The following is a 26,001-nucleotide window of genomic DNA, read 5'->3' as shown; positions in this document are numbered from 1 at the left end:
CAGGCAAGTGGTCAATAAACACTAGGAAAGCCAGCATGGGAGAGGTATATGCTGCAGTGAGAAGTCAGAACTAGAGACAGAGGATGACAACACCAGGGAGATGTCAAGTTTCGGTTGCTTTTGAAATATGAGTAGAATGTATCTGGTAGAGATTGGTTAGGGTGAGGAAAAGAATTCAAGGGAAAAAAAGGACCATGTTTAAAAGCACAGAGATAAAAAATTTAAAAGGATTCTAGGAAAGCACATATTTGTGTTTGGTTAGAACAGAGGTAAGTATACAGCAGTCACATCGACCTGTCCAGACAGGTAAACTGGGACCCGACTATAGCAAGCTTAACTGTCAGGTGAGAAAGTCTACCTGGTGGGCATTTAAGATTCTGAGTAGAAAAATGACAATCAGACTTGTGCTTTAGGAAGATAAATCTAGCAGCGGGTTTGTACGGAAGGGATAAGCCAGATGCAAGTTATATGGCAAGTGGTTCAATTTGTTAATATTTCTTTTATTGTGGTAAAATTTTAAATAGCATGAAATTTACTATTTTAACTATTTCTAAGTGTACAGTTCCGTGGCTTTAAGTATATTCACAATGTTGCACAACCATCACCACCAACTCCAGAACTTTTTCCATCACCCCAGACTTAAAACTCTGTACCCATTAAACAAGAACTCCCCATTCTCCCCTCCCCCAGTCCCTGGTAATCACTATTCTACATTCTGTCTTTATGAATTTGACTATTCTAGGTACCTCATGTAAGTGGACCATACAATATTTGTCCTTTTGTGACTGGCTTATTTCACTTAGCATAATACCTTAAAGGTTCATCTATGCTGTAGCATGTGTCAGAATTCCCTTCTTTCTTAAGGTTGAATAATACTCCAATGTATGTATATACCATATTTTGTTCATCCAATCATCTATCAATGAATTTGAGTTGTTTCCACCTTTTGGCTCTTGTGAATAATGCTGCTATGAACATTATTTTGCTAGTATTTTGTTGAGGATTTTTTATATTTATATTCACCAGGGATATTGGTCTTTAATTTTCTTGTAATGTCTTTGCCTTGTTTTGGTCTCAGGATAATGTTGCTCTCATAAAATGACTTGGGTTCTTCCCGCTCCTATTTTCTGGAAGAGACTGCAGAATTGGTATTATTTCTTCCTTGAATGTCTGGTAGAATTCACCAGTGAAATTGTCTGGGCCTGGAGTTCTCTTTGTTAGAAAGCTTTTAACTACAAATTTGATTTCTTTGATAGATATGGGACTATTCAGGTTATTTATTCCTGAGTACGGTTTGGTGATTTGTGTTTTTCAAGGCATTAGTCCATTTCATCTAAGTTGTCAAACTTATGGGCATGGGGTGGTTCACAGTATTTCCCTCGTCCTTTCAGTGTCCATGGAGACCCCGCTCTCATTCCTGACACCGCTCATTTGCATCCCCTCTCTCTCTCTTTTTTTCCCTTCATCAGTCTGGCCAGGGGTTTAGGTTTATCAGTTTTACTCTTTTCAAAGAACCAGCTTTGGGTTTCACCGATTTTCTCTACTCTCTCTTTTATTTCACTGATTTCTGCTCTTATTTTTGATTTCCTTCCTTCTGCTTGCTTTGGGTTTACTTTGCTCTTCTCTTTCTAGTTTCTTAAGGTGGAACCTGAATTACTCGTTTGAGACCTTTCCCCTTTCCTAAGTATTTGACGCTATAAATTTCCCCCTAAGCCCAACTTCAGTTGCATCTGACATGTATTTTCATCTTTATTCAGCTCATTTTCTAATTTTGCTCCCTCTTTGACACATGGGTTATTTTAGAAGTGTGTTGTTTAATTTCAAAATATTTGGGGATGTTCCAGATATCTTCCTGTTACTGATTTCTAGTTCAATTCCTTTGTGGTCAGAGAGCATACTTCGTTTGATTTCCATTTCTTTAAAAATTTTAAGGTTTTTTTTTATGACCCATGATAAAGTTGACCTTGGGTACTGTCCCATGAGCACTTACAAAGAGGCTGTATTCTGCTGTGGCTGGGTGGAATGTTCGATAAATGTCAATTACATCAAGTGAGTTGACAGTGTTGTTCAAGTCTTCCACAGCCTTGCTGTTTTGTTTATCCTACCAATTATAGAAAGTGGAATATACACACACACACACACACACACACATATGTATATTCTTTTTCAGATTCTTTTCCATTATAGGTTATTACAGAATATTGAGTATAGTTCCCTGTGCTATATACAGCAGGTCCTTGTTGCTTATGTATTTTATATATAGTAGTGTGTGTATGTTACTCCCAAATGGCTTTCTTTTAATTAGCATTTCCATGGTTTGTCTCCCCTGTTTTTTGCTGTTGGCACCTCCTTCCTTGCCTTCTTTTGGATTATGTAAAATTTTTTTTAGTATTCATCTATTGGTTCTCTGTTTTCTTTTTTTTAAGTGGCTGCTCTAGGAATCACACTATACATATCTAACTTTTCACAACCTTACAAAAGGCTTTACAACTATATAGGTCCCTGTCCTCTTCCCCTTAACCTTTCAGTTGTCACATGTCCCATCTACCTACAATGAACCCCTCCTATAACTTTTGCCTTCGATCGTCACTTGCGTTTTAAAGAATCTGAGGGTAGAAAAAATAAATCTACTCTCCTGACCCATGTTTTTACTACTTCTGTTGCTCCTCCTTCATCCTGAGGTCCCGACCTCCCTTTGGTATCACTTCCCTTCAGTCTGAAGAACTTCTTTTACCATTTGCTTTAGAGCAGGTCTGCTGACAAAAAAGGACTGTAGATTTTCCTTTATCTGAGAGTACCTTTATTTTACCTCCCTTCCTAAGGAACATTTTCACTGGAGACAGAATTCTAGGTTGATAGTTCTTTTATTTCGGCACTGTCTTCCGGACTCCAAGAGAAATCTGTAGTCATTCAAGGCATTGTTCTCCTATATGTATCATTTCTGGTTGCTTTCAAGGTTTTTTGTTTGTTTTTTAAAGTCTGTTTTTCAGCAGTTTGATTATGATATTTATGGGCATGGTTTTCTTTGGGTTTATCCTGTTTGGGGTTTACTGAGTTTCTTGAATCCATACATTTGTGTCTCACCAAATTTGGAAAGTTTTCAGCTATTATTTCTTCAAATACTTTTTTTACACCGGTCTTTTTCTCCTTTTATGGGACTCCAGTGACACAAATTCAGACCTTTTGTTACAGCCCCACAGGTTTGTGAGGCTTTTTTTTTTAATCTTTTTCCTGTACATTCTTCAGGTTGGATAATATCTATTGATGGGTCTTCAAGTTCACTGACTCTTCTTTCCCCTGCCATCTCTATTCTGCTATCAAAGCCACTCACTGGGTACTCTATTATTCAGTTCCGAATGTTCCCTTTCGTTTTTTTACACGATTTCTCTGCTGAGAATTTCCATCTTTCCATTCATTTCTGAGGACTCCATTCTATCTCACAGGGCACAGTAATAATAACAGCCTTAAAGCCACTGTCCTATAACTCCAGCATGTGGGTCATCTCTGGGTGGCCATCTGCTGACTTTCCCAGTGAGAGTTGTCAGATTTTCCCAGTTCTTTGTATGAGTAGTAATTCTGTGTTATATCTTGGACATCTTGATGATGTTGTGAGACTCTGAGTCTTCTGAAAACCCACTGAAGAGTGTTGATTTTGTTTAGAAGGCAATCGATTTGTTCAGATTTAGACAGGACGCTCCATCCTGCCTTTTGTGGGCAACGGTTCCCATGTCAGCTCCATTTTCAGACCTGTGTCTGCCCCGTGCATACACCACTCAGGTGTTGGTCTGGAGCTGGGTGGTTGTCTACACCGTGGGTTAGTTCTCAAAGCCTCGGCTATGCTTCTTTGGCTCTGTTACATGTATGTGATACTCACGGGTGAGACCAGCACCCATGTCAGTTCCCATACAGAATTAGGGGATCTCCTCATCCAGCTCTCTCTCCAGCTCACGGGGGTCCTTCTCCCTAGTCTTCAGGCCACAAAGTCTGGGTTTCTCTCAGAGTTTAGCTTCTCACACTGTCAGACTGTCTGTGTAGCTTGGGCTACTCACTCGGTGAAGCAAAGAAATATCAACTACACTCTTGAGACCACAGGAGCCCTTGTTTGCAGTTCCTCTGGCAGACACAGGCTTTTCTTGGGATCCTCACGGGCCTGTCCCTGCCGCAGTGGCAGCTCAGGTTAGCGTCACAGCTGGCTTCAAGTAGGGCTGGGAGGGAAAGAGGGAGGCCATTTCTCCAGTCCTCAGTCCACAGAGATGTTGCTCTTGGTTTTTGTCGTTTCTGTCCATAGTTCTGTGACGTGGCTCACTCTCGAGTCAAAGTCAGGGGACAAAGAAGGGAAGAATAAGTCAGGAGACTAGCCACCATTCTGGTTATTCTTCAAGTTCTGACTTCCCTCACCAATATGCCTGTTATTGTTTACTTTCAGAATTCTCAGGCTTTTTGGTTTTTTGTTTTGTATTCTGTCCAGAACTTTTCGTTGTAACCAGTGGGAGAGGTATGTCGTTGTGAACTTACGCTACTTTGGCTGGTGCCGGAAGCTTATGCTCTCGTTCTCAGGAGCTATGAGCCAGCCCAGGTAACAGGTAATGGAAGTCTGGGCTGGAACGGATGTGGGACTAGAAGGAGAAAAGGGCTGTGCAAACAGTACGGAGCAGAGACTTGGCAACGGGCTGGGAAGGCCTCAAGCTTCACTTTACCATTACCACACGCTAAAATGCATTTCATACAAGACCTAGCATTTTTTCTTTTTAATAATAACGCCTTTATTATTATTATTTTTGGCTGTGCCACCCGGCGTGTGAGATCTTAGTTCCCCAAACAGGGATGGAACCTGTGCCCCCTGCAGTGGAAGCGCGGAGTCTTAACCACTGGACCGCCAGGGAAGACCCAGGAAGACCTAGCATTACAAACGATCTGTGAATATACATGGGCACTAGAAGTCCTCTGCCTCACTGCTAAGGAGGTTTTACTCTTGGGGTCTACACAAGTTTTACTCTTGAACTGATTTTCCTACAGAAATAATGCTATCCAAACTGGTGCTGTATTTCATATGCACATCATTATAATGTTAGTGTGCTATTATCAGTTGACTTAGAAACTTAACCACCAACTAAAATATTGTTTTTATGAATGTATTCTGATATCCAATTATATTTTTATCAAAATAAAACATATCTATAATTTTAAATATCAAATACTGTAAGGTTTTATAACAAATAGCAGATCAATTCTCTAGCCATTATAGTCCTGATTACCACTCCCTAAAAGCAACCTTTTCCGTGACGGTTATTTCTGCTCTCCATTTATTTCTCATCCAATTTTTTTCCTAGTATGTAAACCTCTTTTCCTATATATCACGTATACACTACCTCTTGATTCTTAAGAAAAATCCATTGAAGAGGATTTAGTTCTCTGACAATACACACACACTCTCACACACAAACACACACACACACACTTTCCCCCTTCCTTCCAATGTAAGTATAACACCATTTCACATTTAGTGTTATCATTTATGATCAGCAGAGCCAAATAGTGTACTATGATTATATTTCCTTTCTTGTACAGTATTTTGCTTTCCCAGGAATTAAGAATTGCCTCCTTTTTTTTTTTTTTTTTTTTTTACCCTCTCTGTTTTTAATGTTCTTATATCATTACCAAAATCACTGCAAACGGAACTGTAAATGTCCCAAGAGATTCAAACTCTCAGGTGTAAATTTCTTCTTGGACATGCTTCCTGAAGCCTTCCACCTCCCTACTTTTAGACTGACTCATCTTTAGTTCAGTTGCATAGGGGTCATGATGGGACTCCTCTTTACCACTCTTCTCAGAACTCCTTTACCTCCAACTTGTGCTTGGATCCCCCTTTTCCTGGATGGCTTATGTATCTGTCGTAACAGCCCAAGTTATGCTGGAGTAACAAATGACCCCCAGATCTCAATGGCTTACAATGACAAAGATTTACTTCTCATACACATTACAAGTCCATCATGGGTCACCTCTGTGCCTTCATTCCAGGACCAGGCTGACAGAGCAGCCTCTGCCTGAACACCACGAGTCATCATTGCAGAAGGGAAAGAGACGTGGTCGAACATGTATCTGCTCAGAAGTCACACGTACCACTTCTACCCACATCTCACTGGCCAGGTCAATCCACACAACCATACTTGAGTCCAAAGGGCAACTACACAATATCCTCCCGGAAGGGTCAGTGGGGGAAGAACCAAATCGCACTGTCAAGTCCGACATCAACAGGTCAGAGAGAGTCTTCTGCAGGGCAGTAAGGTTAACAATTGTGAACAACGAAGCTGTCATGGCATGTCTTCCTCTTTCTCGTTTATGCCATTTTTTTCATGAAATCCACCCTCCACCCTTGTGGGTTTATATCTTTACTCTGTTACTGTCATTTCAACAGTTTCAGGAGTGTGTTCGATCTGCCATGTTGAGCCAAAAGTCTACCAACCAATCACTTTAAAAGGGAACTTCTAGGTCATGGTCTATTTGAAAGATGAGGACTGTCTGTATAATTTTCATTCGGTGTACCATTTTTCATTATTTATAGCAGTTTTTCTCAGATCCTACAAATGTCAATAAAGAATTTAAATTGTATTTCTTTATGAATACAAAACTACCCAATATGGTAAATTCACTTTAAAACTGAGGAGTTTTCTAAAACAGCTTTGATCTAGGTATCTTGATTTTTGCCTTTTCTGATTTGCACTAAGCTCCAAGCTTATGTCTGCAATGAAATCAAGCAGCCCAAAAGAATTTCATTCTAATTCTGTAATCACAGACAATAATATATTCAACATGTTGGCCTAGCTCTGAAATCTACCTGTCACTGCTGTCTGTAACTTATCTTAAATATTATGATCTACTCGGGAAAATACAGTTCTAAACTGTATCTCCCTATACCAAAATCTTATTTAGTTCTGAAATGGCAAATACAGCAAACAGCTGCTAGAGGGTAATAATACACAAGAAACAGTCAAATTCGGCTTTTTGTTACATTAGTTTTTATTTGATATTCTCCTTTCTAATAATGGAGATACAGTAGATTCTCAACTTAAAAAAAAAAAAGAAACTCGCTTTTTAACTCTGGAGTGCACACTACAAGACTAAGCATTTCTTAAAAGGTAAACCTTACTCAGACCCATCACTCATGGGTTGGTACTTCCACTGCTTGGGCCTAGACTTCTGGAGCTAGGCTTTCTCAGTTCAAATGCTCTTTCCATCTCAAAACAGTCACAGACCTTGGTAAATTATATAATCCCTTTAACCTCAGTTTCCTCATTTACAAAATAGGAATAATAGGACTTCTAAGGAAAAGTGATGAGAATTAAATAACCCGTACAGAGCCTTGACATAGTGCCTGGGAGGCAGTAAGCACTCAGTAAATATTTGTTGGGTAAATATTTTCTGTCCTAATTCAACAGGTGCCTTATTTACCTATAAAGCTTACAGAGGTTAAATTCTATGACAACCAGGTTTAAACACTATAAATCCTTTACTGTAATAAAACCATACATTTTGTGTTTGGATGAAATTCAGTTACTTATTATACATCTTTTTTTTTTTTTTAGTTAAATGAAGAAAGTTTGAGTTTTCACTTCTTTATTTTGTTCTTCTGAATCCATACAATTCTAGAAAGGGATAGTTATCTCCTCACGTACCAATTTTTTTAACCTAGTGAATCTAAAAAACTCACCACAAACCTGTATCAGCTCTGCCTCTTGACATGTTCCAACCTGGCCTATGACATATATTGGCCAAAGTGAAATGTCAGGACTAAAACAGGGAGATCCTTGACTCGAGAGATCTCGAGAGGTAGAGAGTCTTAAAGACCAGTCCTGAGTGAAGCTGGGTTCATTGTTCAAAGGATGATGAATGAATCTATACATCATCAGAGAATATGCAAACCAGATGCAATTATTCCATAGAGTATCAGAATATTTAAAAACATTTGAGAGGCATCTGACACGCTGAAAGCACCTGGAGCAAAACCTTCTGGGAACCTCTGATGTCAGAGACTGAAAAGGCTTTTGTAAATAAACGAAATCCAAATGACTATGGCTGCAAAGTCAAGATGTGACAAATATTAAGGAGAAAAGAAGCAAAATAAACTCAGGAAGGTAAATAGATCCATTCCCTTCCCCTCTTTGTTGTTCAACTGATATCATTTGTCTTATGGAAGCTCATTAGAAACATTTTAATACGCAGCCCAAAGGCTGCCTTCAATTTGCACTCATGTTGAACAGTGGAGAGAGCAGTACAGGCCAGTGTAGAAAAAGCAACGGACCTGAAATCAGAATGTGTGGGTCTGCCAGGGCTGCCGCCTCCCTGAGACTCAGTTTTCTCATCTGCAAAACAGCAGGGAGAGTGTCTGCCCCTCAAAGCTGTGATGAGGAAGTGTGGGAAGATGAATGAAAATGCCTGGAACAGTGCCGTCCAGTAGAAACATATGGTGAACCACAAATGTGAGCCACAAATGGAATTTTTAAATAAAAAAATAAAAAGAAGCAGGTGAAATTAATTTTAATAATACTTTTTATTTAACTCAATATATTCAAAATATTACCATTTCAACAGGTAAATCAATATAAGACTACTGAGATTTTTTCACATTCCTTTTTTTTGTACCAAGCCTGTGAAAAGCGGTGTGTCTTTGACATTCATAGCTCAGAGTGTAAAATTCAGACCAGCCATCCTAGCCCGTGGGGCGGTACTGGACAGCACAGCCTGGAACCCAGGTGGGGCTGAGCACGTTTACTAGTTCCTAGCAGCTAAACCCTGTGGGACTGAGGAAGGTTATTTTTAAAATTGACCACATTAAAGAGAGTTTGTATTTTCATATCTTCGGTACAGTACATAATATAATATATAATATGTAATATTGTAATAAGAATTTAAAATATTATCTATACCAACTAGACTCAGTATTTATGCAAAATAAGGGCAACCAAAAATTATTATAAGCCACTAATATTCATTCATTTTATATTTAATTTTGTAGTTATTTTGTTTATTAGGATTTGATTACATATTAATCTGACATAGACTCTAATAATCTCAAAAAAAAAAAATATATAACCTGACATAACAAGCACACAAAAAAATTCAAACAACTACAAGCTACAATTGATTAAACTACACCTTCCGGCAAAGAAATAGGAATAGTAAACAAAATATTTCTCTGTATTACTAAATTTTTCATTTCATAGGACCTGCCATTAGAAAGTCATGTTATATAGTTTTAATAGCTTTCTTATAATTTTTTTCTCGTAGAAGTTTAACTGTATTTTCTAAATAGGATGACCACCTATCACGACAACTTAGTTACATGTGAATATAAGTAAATATAGCATTAAAATGATGCTATATTTACTTCAGAACAATTCAATGGGGTTGAAACATTATATATTACTTGTATTACATTGTTAAGATAACACTGAGTAGTACACAGAAGGCAAATTCTTGTATCTTGAGCTCAAAGAATGGGGTGGAAAATGTACGGTAACCATTTCTTAACTGCGAGGTCTTTTTGAAAGCCAGCACGGAGCACGTGCACACACGTTTAAGCAGCTGTAGTGTGCGCTTGTGTTCTGTGTGGAGATGCTCCTGCCGTTCCTAACGCTCTCATCCGCTTTTCTGTGGGCCGCCCAACAGTCAGCACGAGTGGTCAGATGGGATGCAAGAGTGAAATGGGGACAGAATTCTGGGCAGGCGACTGCTACCTCATTTCAAACCTGACAAGGACCATTTAGTTACCTAACAGAACTTCAACTTTACCAAGTGTTATGAAATTCTTAAGGACCAAAACTCTTTGGACTTTGGTTTTCATTTACTACGTATTCAAAAGATGGTGCTTCTGGAAGACAGGCCCTCTCCCTCAAGCATCTCATCGGATGCTCAGCCGAAGCGACACACGAGCTGAATGGCTAGTCTAGGTCCTGCAGCACCACCGAGGCACCCTCTGCGGTCTCCTGGCCAAGGACTCGCCTCCCCCAAGCCCCGCTCAGGCTCACAGCACAAAGCGGTCCAGCTGCAGAGGACGAGGTTTAAATGCTCACGCCATCACATTCACACAGTTTCCGTGTAAACTCTCCCGAGGAAGAAGCTATCCCGTGCCGAGGCGTGTCTCCCAGGCCACCCGTGCTGGCCCCTACAGTCACTGACACTAAACACAACAGTCACACACAGTCTCAAACACGCGTTCAGACTCACATCTGGCATTTCTGTAGAGAAGGAAGGGGTCCTGGAGCTGGAAATCCAGGTCTTTCGTGATGGGCTCTGTCCTATTCTCCATGCTCAGCCTGTTCATGATGGTGAAGCCGTGTTTCGGAGAAGCAGACCTAAAGGTCGCCGGGGGCAGGGGGACACAGAGACACGCCGTTTAGAGCAGAGCACTTCCAGGACAGGGGCATCCGGACACGCCTTCAACCTTTCCGCCCCTTCACCGTGGGCTGCACCAATGTGCGGGACGCATACGGCACGCCGGCCATGCTGGTGCTTTGGTAAAGTCCAGCCCTACTTATTTAACTGTGTGCGTATGTACATATACACAGCTTGTTTCCCTACCTACGCTGTAAGTTCCTTTAAGGCAGAGATGGTAACTACTGATAAAAAAATTATCGACAGACACCTTTAAACAATCTTGACCGTTAATACAGAGCGTACATCACAATTACAGAAAATGTTAGTGTTGGTCTGAAATTGAAAGCTGTGTAATTTCTTAGAGAAATGATGTAACTCTCGTCAATGAACTTATGAGGAGATATAGTATAATTAAAAGTTTATACAATTTAAAGCAAAGAGCAGATATTTAGTATTCTTCAGTGTAAGGCAAATAGCTTCATAGATAAGCTACTACAAAAATTTTTGTCCATAAAACTGTGCATTTAGTAACTTTTTACTTTTAATTTCATTCAATAAACCTTCAGTGCCTAGTCTCTGTCAGGCAGGAAGAACCCAAATCAAACAGAAACTAACAACTACAAGTGCATCTGTCTACCCTTGGGGGACAGGCCAGATACCAACCCAACTGGGCAACTTCTGCTGACAAACTGGAACACGCATGCTCACACACTGAAATGGAAACAGGCAGGGCCACTGATTTAATCTGGGGCACAGGGTAACAAGCCCACAGAAATGCTGTGAGCAACAGGAAGAAAAGGGGTTTATAGCTCAGTTTTATTTCACCTCTAACCACTTGATTTACTACCTACAGTTTTCTTATGAGACTTCTAATTTTAAAACTGATGGAAGGCAATCCTTGCCTAACTTATTTTACTAAGTGGTAAAGTGGTGCTGGGCATATAATGAATACCAGAAATAATCATGACGATCATTTCAACTTAAATTCTGGGGAAGAATGAAGAGTGACTTCCAAAGATGCCTGTCAGAGGATCCCCAGGAAATCACCAGTGGGTGTAACTCTATTACAGAAAGTGATGGGAGGAAACAAAGACATAATTTTTAAAATGGGATTAGGTGTTTTTATACAGAATCAGAATTTGATTATTCCAGTGTTTCATTATTACAACAGGCTTTCACCCCTCTAATGGTATGGTTACTACACCATCTCACAATTTATAAAATAGACTCAGGGGATGCATGTGCCAACTGCTCTAAAGCAACATCTATAAGTCAAAATACATCACTGGCAGCTCCATCACCTGCGCCCAAAACTCCCTGGTGACCTCCATGAGCTGTCAACCTCCACCGAGGAAAGACCTCAACGTTCTAGAATCTGAGATCGGATGGTGGGGCTGGGCGGGGGGAGAGGGATGGGAGAGAGGGCCCTGCTCTTAAGGAGTTAGATGTGGGGAAGAGATTAAGGACTAGGGAAGGATTTGCTTCTCAGTTTAAAGGTTTGTTTAACTGACAGCTCCATGAGCAACTCAAGAGTATATTAAGAAGTACTTGAAAATACCAACCTACGTTTGGCTTTGGTACAAAACAGAAAATACTTGCATAATCTGTTACTCCTCTGCATCAACAAAAGAAGGCCCACTAAAAATGCTCTCCTTCCACTCCCACCGTTGCCTCCTGCCCACCCTCCACGCCGAACCTGCCCGGGGCCGCAGGGGCCTGTGTGTGCTGCTCTAGTTCTGCCTGTCTCCGTGGTGACTCTCCTCTGCACCCTGCTGGCCCTGAAACCCAGCCATTAGGCCCTCAGCTTCTCTGCCGGTTCCAACGACCAAACTAACGATGCCGACGCCTCCACGCTCTGTGCCTCCGTCCCTGCCCCGTCCCGAGTGCCTGGTGCCACCACTGGAACGCCCTGCCATCACCCCAGAATCACTATTTCAAAATAAAACTAAAACTATCCTCAAGCCAGGTTCTCAACCTCTCATCTTTCCATTCCGCCAATGAGTCTGTCATCCTGTTTTCCATTTCAAAATCTCACCAGTGCTTTAAAATGTCACCGCCCCCCGCATGCAGTCTCCCAGTAAGCCCTCCCCACTTCACCTCACACCTGCTCCGCCACCACCGTCTCTCCGTGTCCGCATAATGCTAGCACACCGACCTTCCCGCATGTCTGCCATCACTCCTTTACTCCCCCACTCGTAAACCTTCAGTGGCTCCCTACTGCTCAGGAAACAGATTTCAGCACCTTCAGTCTGATATTCCAAGCCAGCAAAATCTCTTTACTCTCACTGTCAGCTTCTAACTCACGCCAAGCGGTACACACTCTCCGCCCCGGATCGCTGCCCTCACTGTGCTGTGGCTCGGGGCCCCTGCCTCTGCCTCCGTGAGGTTCAGCTCCTCCTCCCGCACCTGGCAGCTCTGTAAAGCCTCCCAGGGCCACACCCACCCACTCACTGCTTGTCATGGGCCAACTGGCACAGGGGTAGTCTATCCACACTGTGGTTTACCCTCAAAGGTGAATGTGTGTGTAAAACAGATGAGCATGGGTGGGGTGGGAAGGGTTTGTACCAGGCCTCTGTATTACATCTCTGTAACCCACTGATGGTGATGGGCCTCCGCTATGAGATCTTACGTGGATGTTTATGTGGATAAACAGTTTAGCTGTGAAGACAATATACATACTACACATCTCTGTGTGCATGTGTGATATTAACAGCAGCTGATAAAAATTACCAAAAAACATGAATTTATTAAATCTATCCTGAAACATATTCCATTAGCTATACAATGGAGGACTAAGAGACATCTTTAATTTTGGATCACGCTTCTTCAAAGAGTCAAGAGGTGGGCGTGACCAATAATGCTCTCCTCCAAATGCTGGTTAAATAATCTAACATTCTTACCAGTGTACTTCTAGCTCCTTGCCAATCCATTATACTCAAGCACTTTGTACCATTCATTTGAATTAAAGAATAAATAGTTAATACTGCTTTTATAAGAACACAAAGATTTAAGTTCATCTACACTGAAGTTTACACTATATTCTGAAATTAGTATTCATCACACCACACAGATGACATTATTCAGTATTCCCTTCCTTATGTCAACTAATAACTTCAAACTAAGTTCTTTCACTTCTCTGAAATAAAACTACACTTGAAGGGTGACACAACAGAGTTAAGACATGAGTGAAAGACCATCAGTTTCTTTATGAAAGTGAAATACTCTTACCTTGTGTAAACAAATAAGGTTCCTTCCACATCAGTCTTTTCCTAAAAAATAAAAACAAAACAAACAGCAAAACATGTATATTCTGTTCACCAACAGGAAACACTCACAGAGGTCAGAGAACATAAGCATCTTAGAGAACAGGAATTCGATCAGTTCCAAGCGGGGTCAAACCTATTTAACGGAGGGGTGACTCTTAGGGAAAGGAAAATGCAGATTTTCTGCCCATTGTGACTCTGCTGCTTAAGCAGTGGGAAGCATCCTCCTACTGTCATTTACAAACTAAACCAGAGTGCTGTCTTCCCCTCTGACCTGGGGACACAGCCAGCCACAGAAACCACCGCTGTCTGTACTTCCTTCTCCTCCTCTGTTTTCTGGTTCCCTTTTCTCTTGTCGTATCCTGTCACCTAGGAGAGCAGCGGACCTGCCGATAACTCTACTCTGACTACTACACAGAAGACAGCAATGCTGTTGTAGTTTTCAGACAAATTAATCGCCTATTTGATGTGGAATATTTAGAGTCATGTCTGATCTTTGAAATTCAATTAGACAGAAACATTACCAAGCTAAGACTCAAGAACTCTGCCTGAGAGGGACTGGGAAAGTTGTAAACTTAAAATGATAAACTATCACTTCAGTTCACTGGGAAAGGCTCTTTTCCATCTCCCCAGGACCTGATGAAAATGTTCAGCTTACTAAAAAAAAAAATTTAAGTACCCATTTGTCTGATTAACTAGTAATCAGACTATTATAACTCAGAATTTAGAATTCATCTTTGCTATTTACGTGGTTTAATTTCAGCATTCTATTTAACCTCTCAATATTTTGTTATTTATATATCCATTAGCAAAGTCATTCAAAATTTAAGTACTCTGTAATTTTGGTGAAAAATACTCTAAGAAACAAAGGTATATTAAAATGATGATTCTGAAAAGGCACACAAAAAATTGCAAGCATGATCCTTTCCATGCTTGAGTAATTTCATCATCCTTAAACTGGATTTACTATTAAGTGACCACTTGCTATGAGGACAGAACACTTTTCTGTCTTCCAGTATTTGACCCTGGACTGTTTCATCTCAGAGATCTAGTCAGGATGTTTCTGCGAATCAGCACACAGAAACCTAACAGCCTTTGACTTGTTTCCTTCCTTCCTTAATGAAGTAGTAATAGAAATTACCTGGTCCTTAAGGAAAATCCAGAATCAGAAATGTAAAAGGCATGCTTCTCCTGAAATTATTCTCTAACTCCAAATTTGCAATTCTTAATTAGTTTATTGTTCTGTGTCTCAGTTTCTCCACTGAAAAGGGATAACAAACCTACACCACGCAGATCTTTGGATTAAAAACATAGTTTTCATCTAAGGCTCTATGACACCTAGATAAAAAGGTCTTTGGAAATGTAAATTCTGGTCTATTCTGGCTGAAACAGCTCAAATTCACGCATTTTCTCCGTCCCTCCACAGTTATCCAGGGGTAACCAGATTTTTTTTTTCTTTCTGGGCAAAGCCCAGGTTTGGGGTTTTGGGCAACAGTTAAAGCAAGATTCTATTAGCTCCTCCTTAGGTCCTGCAAGTAAAGAAGACTTTTTTTTTTTTTTTGATATTTATTCATTTATTTGGCTGTGCCAGGTGTTAGATGCAGCATGTGGGATCTTTTAGTTGTGGCATGGGAACTCTTAGTTGCGTCATGTGGGATCTAGTTCCCTGACCAGGGATTGAACCCGGGCCCCTTGCATTGGGAGTGCAGAGTCTTAGCACTTAGACCACCAGGGTAGTCCCTAAAGAAGACTTTTATGTTAAAGTATTAGTTCACAGTTCTGGGGGATTTTAGCTTAAATTTTAAAAGTACAATTTAATGATTTAATATTACACTCTTATAAAAACTAACAAGTGCTAAAAAATTAAGCAGTTCAAAATTCAAAATAATGAAGTAGAATGTAAAACAGTGCTAGTTTGCAAACTATTAGGACTTGGCAGACTACTTGACACTTTCAGAACAACGCAATCTACATCTGATTATTCTGTTAAAATAGTGAAAAAGTCAATCTCCATTTACCCTCTAAATTTGCCTTTCTCAATCACATATGTAGCATCTGAGTCACCTAAGAAGCTTTCAACAAATATCAAATGCTTGGGCCTCATATCCTGAGATTTTTGATTTGGTGGGATGCACTTTTTAAAACTCCAAAAGATCCTGACTCACAGAACTTAGAAAATCACTAGCTAGAAACAAAGGGAACACTCCCACTATCCAGCAGCTTCTCAAGCTCAGCACTTTTGACATTTGGGGCCAGATTCACCTTTGTCGTGGGGGCCTGTCCCATGCACTGCAGGATGTTTAGCAGAATCCCTGCCATCTACCCTCTGGATGCCAGGAACGTGGTCCCTCTCCAAGCGACAACTAAAAATTTTCTCAAGACCCTGTCAGTGTTGCCTGGAAGCAAAATCGACTCCAGTTAAGAACTACTGCTCTAAGGGCTGAGAGGTGAAAATACCACCAGGGTTACGACACACTGGTGTTTTGGGGGAGTGGGCTTTCCTGGCAATGGGAAGTAGGTCTAGTTCCATAATTCCTACTCCAGTCCTGACATAATCGTTCTGAAGCTTCCTTAAAGCAGCTCATTTTCTGTCCCCGCTTCATTCCTTATTCCTCCTTCTGAATGCCTTAAGTTAGCCTTCATCCATATTCAGTGTAATAAGAATTTCCCTCCTTTATGTCCCACCTACATATACTTTCTCTTCTGTTCTTAAGCATGTCCTGTACACATTTATTAGGCTTATGTTCAAAAGCTCCCGTTGTGGTGGCATATAGAGACGCGGCATCAATTTGTTTGCCCCCAGCAACTGCCCTGCAGCTAAACTAGGTCTCTTTTTTTTTCTCGGCTACCACAGCCTTAAAGATGAGTACTTGGAAAGAATGACCTTCTAAGGGATGAACTATGCGCTGTCTGAAAGCAACAAGTCCAGGAAGCAGAAAAACATAACTCCTGTAAATAATGCATTGTGCCACTTGTGACTTCTGATGAGGCTGTAGAAGGGCCGCCTCTGTAACTTTGGTAACATGTGTCTCAGAGACCCTGTCCAACGCCCGTAGGAAACAACCGTTACTCAAGGGGAACCTCTCCTGTGCCCGTTAACTTCTCAGAATTCCCCAGACTCTTGGTCGGGTGTCAAGTCAGTCCAGAGAACGACACACCCCCGATCCTCATCTCTACTACGGAATTTCCTCAGCAGAATTAGGACATCATGCCTTTGGCGCTTTTCTACAGAGCGGTATACAACCGCACGTAGAATATCTGCATTTTAAAAGTTGCCGTTGAAACTTGTCCACCTCGTCGCTCAACGTCCTTGATACGAAGACCCAGGCGACACATGCCCCCGAAAACTAGGGAGACATAGCTAGGAAGCGGCGCGCTTCCTCCCCCGGGACCTCGCGGGGCAGGTGTCCCCACGTCCCTCCATTCCTGCCTCTTTTCGGTGAATTTCCTCGGTTACGAACTTAGGGCAAAGCTGTTCTCTTGTCTCCCATGTTAGGACCTACTTCTTAGTGTCTTCGCTTCTGTGAGTGGTTTTCGGGTAAACTTTAATGACCGGCTGCGGAAGGAGATAGGGAGGCCACGTGAACTACTGGGGCTGTGTCCCGTCGGGGGGCTCTCCTAGCTGACCGCCGGGACGTGCCGGAGCAGGGTGTCTGACCCGCTCCGCGGGGCTGAGTCCTGCCCGCGCTCCGTGACTCAGTTCAACGCGGCGGGAGGTGCCCGCGGACGCCGGACCCGAGTGACTGCCGGGGGGACCTCCCCGCCCGCTCGCAGCCCGTCCCCGGCCCCGCCTGCCCGCACGCACCCACTCGTTGGCCCGGTGGCCAAAGGTGTACAGGGCCACCTGGCTGGCCACGTCCACGATGCGGCTGATGTAGGGGTCGTGGCGCCGCAGGGCCGCCAGGCTAATGTCGCGCCCCTTCCCAGCTGAGTAGCCCGCCGCCGCCGCCGCCGCCATCTTCCCGCCGGCCCGCGGGGCGCCGCAGCCCTCTCGGCAGAGCGCAGAGCGCGCAGGCGTCACTGGTCGATGGCCGCGCCGCGCCCGCCCGCGATCGTTGCCACGGCAACCGCAAGGCGGCCCCCGCGCGGTCCTGCGAGCGTCCCGGGTACCGGACCATCGCTGGACGCCGCGCACGTCTGCTCCTCGGTGCTCCGCGGTCAGACCTGTAGTGATAAACACGCCTCGAGCGTGCGTAACTGAACAGGGAGGGATCTGCGATTTCTCGTGCGCGGACGCCGGGTGGTTCTTCAAGTGCAGTCCTCGACGCCCTGGCGGCTCCGAGACCCTTTCAGGGGGTCTGAGGGTCAGAACCGTTTTCGTGACAATCCTAAAACTCACCTGACTCGTGCCCTGTGCTGACTTTTGCACGAATGCTGCAAAAACAATGGTGGGAGAAAGTGCACGTGTCTTAGCAGGAATCCAGGCAGGAGCCACGCTGTACAGGCCAGTGTCACTTGACAGTGTACGTGATAAGGCAGAAAAATTATTAATTTTATTACATTTCAACCTTTTGGTACACTTTTAAAAATTCTGTGTGAAAAAAAGAGGAAGAAAGCACAGAGTACGTGCCCTGAACACGGAGCTGCCATATTTGCCTCCAGGAAAACACTTGAGTGCTTAAGTCGCAAGCTGAGCTAGTGTTTTTATTTTTATTTTCACGGAACACTATTTTTACTTGAAAGAAAGATGGGCAAACTATGGGTATTCAGACAGGCATCTGACAGACATTTTTTTAGAAAATAAATAACGTGCACCTGTCACTTCCAGGAAAACAAGGGGTAATTATTGTCACCAATGATAATTTTTGAGCTTTCAAGCGAGAATGAGAAGTTTACAAAATGTGTATCCACTGCCATGAGCTTGGCAGCTTCTCAATACTTAAAGTCTTTTCTGATGAGATTGCTGGGTATTTGGAAAGCCTGTGATGAGGGAGTTCCTCTTTAAAACTTGGGAGAAAGGTGAAAGTTGATCACTCAGGTACATGCATAACTGGATGTACATTTTTGTTAAAATATTTCAATAAAGCTTTAAAGTTTCTTTTATATCTTTGAGCCTTGGAGTCTATAGGCGAAGTCTCCCTTTTGATAATTTAGGGAGCATAGACACACCCTTGCTGTCTCTCTAGTGCTTGGTCCAATGCCTTGTGCTGAATAGAAATTGTTAAATGCCGATTCTATTGAACTCAACCATGAGCTAGTCAAATTTACTGATTAAATATCAGCTTTTTAAAAGAGCTCATGATTTACAGAATACTGAGATCCAAGTTGGCATGAAAGAGCATACAATAACAAGTCCTGATCTTTCAGAGTTTACGTTCTAAAAAAGATAGAAAAAAATGGAAAGGTTTGTTTAATTTTCCATGTTATAAAGAAAACAAGAAAGAAAAGGGAAAAGACCTTGAAGATTAGCGATCACACTCAGAAAAAGAAGATATATAATGCTGCAATGGCTTCAGCATTGCAACGTTGTTTGTCTCCTGGCCTCAGAGCTTTGTTCTCTTAAAATTCTTTTTTCCCCCCAAATTCTTAAAGATCTAACCTTCTAGGATGAAGACAGAGTTCTGCCTAATTTCTACTTGAATAATCTGTGTTTGTAAAATCATGTCATCATCACTTATCCAAATATACTAAGTTACAGGCTCTTTATTAGTAAAAGGCCATTTTTAAAAAATTGGGGTATAGTTGTTTCACAATGTTGTGTTAGTTTCTACTGTACAGCGAAGTGGAGTTCCCTGTGCCATACAGCAGTTTCTCACTAGTTATTTTATACATATTAGTGTATATATGTCAATCCCAATCTCCCAATTCATCCCACCCACCCCCTTTCCCCCCTTGGTGTCCATACGTTTGTTTTCTACATCTGTGTCTCTATTTCTGCCTTGCAAACTGGTTCATCTGTACCATTTTTCTAGATTCCACATATATGTGTTAATATATGATATTTGTTTTTCCCTTTCTGACTTACTTCACTCTGTATGACAGTCTCTAGGTCCATCCATGTCTCTATAAATGACCCAATTTCGTTCCTTTTTATGGCTGAGTAATATTCCATTGTATATATGTACCACATCTTCTAAAAGGCCATTTAAAATGAGCAAATTCTTTTAAAATCCATATAAATTCAATTTCCACTGGCTTCCACAGTGTGGTCATACTTACCCTGTGTTTCCAGAAGCCTCATCATGATACCTTGAACAAATATTGGGGTCTTTGGGTTTCATGATTATTTTATAATTGTCATAATGAGATAAAATATGTGCTAACAGTTGGTGTTACAAAGTTGTATACCACAATTTAAAACAAGTTATAGTATGATTTAAAAAATAGTGTCTGGGTCCAGGATGTTTATGCCATTGCAATGACTAAGATAAAATTCACCACTTAAGGTAATTGTAAGAACACAGTATGTTTAAATTGTTTGGAAATAGATATAGAACTGGAAAATGTTTGGTTTTGTAGCCATGTATGGATGTTTGTGTACAAATATAAACTGACTTTTTATGGCATGATTGTCTAGAAATGTAAATACACAGTCTGGTTTATTAGTACTCTTTTCTTTACTGTGTAAAGGACCTCTAAGTTTTGCATTTGTCCCGTAGTAGAATGTGTTGGAATGGAGGGGAAAGAGGAGCTTCCAGGATGCACCTAAGAGTTTGTGATTCTAAAATGGCTAAAACAGCCTCTGATGCCCTGCTGGTGCTGCCTGTATGAATTGCCCTTCATGCTGGGAATTTTATACCAAATGGTGACAGAAGTGGGCAGTTAATGCCCTCTTTCTCCCAGTGGAGGAAAACGGTTTGAAGCTGTGTGTTATCAGTTGTTTTCAATGCATGGTTTGTTTCTTTTTGAAGCAGCAGAGCACAGCAGAAAGGGCACCCCCTTGGAAAGGGAAACTGGTTAAACTTATTTTTACCTCACTTGGAACTTGGGGATCATAATATCACAACTTCACAGGGTAAATGAGATCAAATGAGGAGAAAATGTACCCAGAAAAGATTTGCAATGTGTAAAATGTTCTGCAAATGAAAAAGCTATTACTGTTATAATTATCATCATCATCATCATTATTATTTCTAATAGAAGCCCGGAAGGGATTCTTCGTGTCTAATTACCCAGCCAGAGCTCAAATCATCTCAACAAAGTTCTGCATAAGCGACAAGGAACACGTTAAATCCCAAGACGGTTCATTCCCAATATTTTTATGTGGTGGAGGATGTGAGCTAAGACATATTTATCAGGAGCTCCACAATTAGAGGAAGAAATGATGTAGGAAATATAGGTCGATGTTCCACGAGATTGCAAAGGGGTTAAGATGTGAAACACTCATCAGAGGGACTTGGAACAGAATGAGAAGGGGCAGATGTGGGGAGGGAAGAGGCCTGATGGGTGGGGGTAGGAGGTAGCCTGGAGAAAGGGTTAGAACGTCTCCGGTCTGGGCCCAGCAGCTGCCTGGACTGACCCTCTGCTCACCTGACCCGGAAAGGGCCCGGATCTCTTCAGAGCTCTTCAGAGCGGGGACCATTCTTGCATGTTCTCTTCTGATCCCTGTTTGCCTCTCTCTGCAAGTCCCATAAAATCTAGTCCTTTCAGGCTCATTGTCAGGGGTCAGGTGAAGGCTTCGTGGGCCTGGAGGGCGTCTACAGTAACATCTTTTCAGTTGCTGCCCGGAGCACGCTACGAAGAGGAAGGGCCTTTGATTCCCCACGAAGAGATATAGGCTTAAAAGGCAAAGACCTGACTGTGGTGACTGATGCGCCTGGGCCCAGCCCGGGTCCCTCAAGGCAGCAGGATGTGGAAGGGAGGGTCGGAGGCAGAAGAACCGCTCTCCCTGCTTCACGACTGTGCCACGGAGGGGACAGTGGGAGCCGTGCAGAGACCAGCTGCCATCTCTCTGGAAACACAGGCAGCTCTGTGTCCCGTAAGTGAGGAAGCTGCTATTTAACGGGGCCGACTTCTCATGGAGGAGCCTTGTCCTGGGGCGGAGCGGCTTGTGCGGTTGTCAGTGGGTCGTCCGCTGCACTCTGAGCTGCTGTCAGGTGAAGTGGGCGTGTGTGGTCCTGGCGGGTTCATCGCAGTGGCGCTAAGTCGTCTGGGGATGGCCTGATGGCCATCTGATTCTAGCAGGGTCCACAGTTCTGGGCAAGTCACCTCACTTCTGTGGAATATAGGGGCTGAGTTGGAAGGCTGCTTCCCAGCTCCAGGCTCTGCGCTGCTTTATCGGACCACCTCTGTCCATGTCAGATGCAGCCATCTTAGCAAACACGGAGCTAAGCCTGGAAACAATAATGAATAATCTATTTAATAGGTCTTGAAATTAGGTCAAAGGAGCAGCCTGTTAAGGACTTTGAAATGTTATATCAAAGCTGAGGGCTGAATGCTTTAGCCAAGAAAGAGAAAGGGTTTTCTTCTTTCCTTGGTTGTTTCTTGTTCTCAGAGGAAAGCAGTCGTGTTGCGAGAAAGGAATGTTTATCCTCGCGCTCCTTCACATGGCCTCCTGCCAGAGTGATTGGCCCTCGCTGCAGATTTTTTTTTTTTTTTGGCTGCATTGGGTCTTCGTTGCTGCGCACAGGCTTTCTCTAGTTGCGGGGAGCGGGGGCTACTCTGCGTTGCGGTGCACAGGCTTCTCATTGCGGTGGCTTCTTGTTGCGGAGCACGGGCCCTAGGCGCGCGGGCTTCAGTAGTTGCAGCACACGGGCTCAGTAGTTGTGGCTCGCAGGCTTAGTTGCTCCGCAGCATGTGGGATCTTCCCGGACCAGGGCTCGAACCCGTATCCCCTGCACTGGCAGGCGGATCCCTAACCACTGCGCCACCAGGGAAGCCCCTCGCTGCAGATTTTTAATCTAGGTGAAATGCAGGTTTCAACCTATCTGTGATGACTTCCATGGAGGTCTATGAGAAGCGGTCCGGAAAAGGTGTCAGGGACCCCTGGGTGGAATGCGTTTGAAGAATTTTCTAATTACTTGTTATTGTTACAACCGACCGTGTCAGCTCTTCACTTTGTGATTGACTTTTCTCTTTCTAAACTGATGTATGAAGCCCCAGAGGAAAATGAACTGCACGATGTTGTGCTGAACTACACTTAAGTACAAGGTGAGAGGCTCTGGAAAGACACTTGGCTTGGTCAGGAGCTGGGACCCTGGGAGGGGCTGGAGGCTGGAGTTGGGGACAGAACCTGCCGCTGTGGTGTCTCGTCCTGCAGGTCCGGCGTAAATAGTCTCAGCCCACAGACTGCAGCCCACAGGCCAAGTCTGGCCCTCTGCCTGGTTTGTAAATAAAGTTTTATTGGGGCACAGCCACGCCCACCGCATTGTCCGTGGCACTTTCACCCTGCAACAGCGGAGGTGATGAAACCAGACGGCCTGGGCTTCGTTACCTGAAACGGTTGCTCTCTGCTCCTTGACAAGGTTTGCTGATCCCTGACCTATGTTATTTAACAAATCAGTGAGTAACTTGCGTCAGGGACCCTCTACACGCCAGTAGGCACCTGTTTGTGTCCATCATAAGCACACGATGGATTGGAAAGGGGACAAGGATGAAGCCTCGGAACTGTGCTCAAGGAGTTGTAATCTGGTCGAGGACACGAAGATTGGCTTATGTGAAAAGATGGGGACAATAAAAGGTGACATATAATCACGGGTTAAGTTGTGACGTATAGACAAGCACTAGGGTTTGCAGAAAGGGAGGGAGGGCCGGCGAGAGCCCCAGTAGCTGGAGACAGCGACGTTGAATGGAATAAAGTCCCAGGACACACGAGAGCTGGGATGCGCCTTGGGATCCACTATGATTGGATTTGACCTCTGTTCCTACTCATGTCATTTAAGTCACTGATATTTCTGGCCTGCTGTTTAGGGGATGCCTTAATGACCAGAAATATTTCTGAGTAACTTTAGCTGACTGATTTTCCTAGGATTTGGGATTCCTTCCATCTCCCTAAACTGCAGGGAATTTAATCTAGTCACGGTGGCAGGGTGTCGTTCTTTTTTGGAGACAATATGGTGTAATGAGCTTGGGGTCAGAGGCCTGGATCTGAATCCCCTCTGCACTGTGGAGCCTCGGGGGCTCTGGAACACTCTGGGTCTCAGTTTCTTCATCTGAAAAGTAGGGACAAGGATAACGTCTGCCTGTCTGCGTGGTCGTGAGAACTGGATAACAAAGTCACGTGAAGGGCTCAGACTGTACAAGGCAGGGCCGTGTGGATGGTCAGCCACTGACCGCTGCCCAGCATAACAGCAGCGTATGTGTCCTGTTCCAGGGAGCCGTCCTCACTTCCAGAACAAAAGTTAGTTCTTTATTGTTTATAAAGACAATTTGTGTAGAGCACAAAGTACTCGAACGCCAAGTGCAGCATGACTGCTGCCTGCTGTTTACTAATGGCCCGGAGTCTTAATTCTCACATAACGGCCACTGCCAGGCCACCAGCTATTTCTGTGGTGTCTTGGGGATCTTGGAACGGGGCCTCGGGTCTACACCTGCAGGAATCGCGGGTGTTCCCGGGGACTGTACCCACTCCCTCTGGAGGTCAGGCAGGTTGGCGGTGGGATGGCCTTGTTGATGGGGAGAGGCTTTCCTATGCTCTCACCCATTTCAGCGGTTGTGGGTGAATCGAGACCAGACCAGTTTTCCCGGTTTGCAGTAAGGAGATAGTAACACATTTTTGTGACCGTTGTGAGTATTGCTGAATGAGCTCTTTGGAACACTCTGTGTTTTGATATCGTCGTAGAACACGAGGCTTTAAACCGGGTCTGAGTGTCCTGTGGACAAAGCCTGACGACAGCCTTGCTTGTTTCCCTGGAGGTCATTCGAAGATTAAAGCGCAGGGCATTTTCTGTGTTTCCTGTTGGTGACAAATGGCTTCTCCAGTGCTCGACCTTCTCCGCTGACGTGCAGACGTGGGGAGCCCGCGCACGGCGTGACGACGCGGGGGCTGCCTCTGAGGCCTGTAGCATTAATATATTAAAAAGATTTTTTTAATTGAAATATAGTTGATTTACCATGTTGTGTTAGTTTCAGGTGTACAGCAAAGTGATTCAGTTATACGTATGTATCTATTCTTTTTCAGATTCTCTTCCGTTATACGTTATTACAAGGTATTGAACATAGTTCCCTGTGCTGTATAGTAGGTCCTTGCTGTTTATCTATTCTAAGCATATTTTTTAAGAACTGCAAACACTGAAGTCGCTTTTCGGTTTTGTTTGCTCTTATTAAGAATGACATTGGCTTGATAAGAAAACTAGAAACTGTCAGGAAAGCAAACACCTTTATTTAACCCAAATAAGCCATGTTTAGCCTAAACTGGGAGAGCTCTGATAATAAGTAGAGCAGTTCACGTCTGTGCCCTGAGAGCACCCGAGAAGTGGGTAGTAAGTGTCTCTACACTTGTCTGTCTGAAACCCTTTACAGGTAGTCGCTTATTCACTTGATGAACATTTGTTACGCTCTGTAACAGGACAGGCACTGAATGCGGCGGAGACCAAGACGGGCACGCCAGGCCCTCTGGAGTCCACAGTCTGACCGGGAAACGGCCGCACAAACGGGTCAGGACGAGAAAGCGGGGCCAGCGCTGCGTGGAGGTTCGGAGAGCTGTGGGAACACACGGCAGAGGCACCAGAAAGGCTTCCGTGTCTGTAAATGAACTGCCAAGTGTGACAGAATGAAGGCCTTGCATGTCCTGTGATTGTGCCCAGATGGGGGACCAGCTCTGACGGGTAGAGGCTGGGCCCCTTTGCTCTTAGACCTTGAGGCTTTTCTTGGGTGGTTTGAGCCTCTGGCCTTAGAGAGGATCTTGAGCCTGGTCTGAGTGGCGCTGTCAGCGGCATCCCGTAGCCACCTCGATCCCCTCTGGCCGTGGAGCTCTGCAGACTGAGTGAGACCCTCCCAGGGCTGTGGCCCAGGTCTCCCACATGAACTTGAACCACCAGTGGTCTCACTGCTCAGCCCTCTCTCGTCTGCTCCTTGGGGTTTCCCTTCCCAAGAGGACAGGCTGGGTCCTCTCTGCCTTGTCACTCTGAGGCAGGGCAGGAACGACCACGTCAGTCCCTGGGGGAGGCTGGTTTATCCGTCTGTGGACCCTCCTGTACTCTGCCCCTCCCCAGGGCAGGGAGACTGTCCTCAGGCAGGGCTAACTCACTGGGCTACATTGATTCCTCCTTATTCTTTCTTTCTTTTATTAAAATAATTAATTAATTAATTTTGGGGGGTGTTGCGTTGGGTCTTCGTTGCTGTGCGTGGGTTTTTCTCTAGTTCTGGCGAGCAGGAGCTACTCTTCGTTGCGGTGCACAGGCTTCTCATTGCGGTGGCTTCTCTTGTTGCGGAGCACGGGCTCTAGGCACGCGGGCTTCAGTAGTTGTGGCATGTGGGCTCAGTA

General features: G+C 43.6%; 1 protein-coding gene across 5 annotated transcripts in view; it reads right to left on the bottom strand.

The window, feature by feature from the left end:
- The window catches only part of DCP1B (decapping mRNA 1B), a 49,797-nt gene extending 32,187 nt beyond the window's left edge, over positions 1-17,610 (bottom strand). For 4 of the 5 annotated variants that reach the window (XM_059935014.1, XM_059935015.1, XM_059935017.1 and 1 more), the window contains exons 1-3: positions 17,443-17,610; positions 13,603-13,643; positions 10,225-10,352 (exon numbers count right to left, since the gene is read on the bottom strand). In XM_059935014.1, the coding sequence (XP_059790997.1) occupies positions 10,225-10,352; positions 13,603-13,643; positions 17,443-17,595 (322 nt within the window). In that variant the 5' untranslated portion in view covers positions 17,596-17,610. Of the gene's footprint in view, positions 1-10,224; positions 10,353-13,602; positions 13,644-17,140; positions 17,160-17,442 lie in introns of those variants that run through there. The other variant, XM_059935016.1, reaches the window with a different exon arrangement.
- Positions 17,611-26,001: the final 8,391 nt, after the last annotated feature.

Source organism: Balaenoptera ricei, chromosome 10 (genome assembly GCF_028023285.1).
Source record: "Balaenoptera ricei isolate mBalRic1 chromosome 10, mBalRic1.hap2, whole genome shotgun sequence".
NCBI lineage: Eukaryota > Metazoa > Chordata > Mammalia > Artiodactyla > Balaenopteridae > Balaenoptera > Balaenoptera ricei.
Note: the sequence above shows the minus strand (reverse complement) of the source record. Positions and strands in the feature narration are given on the sequence as shown.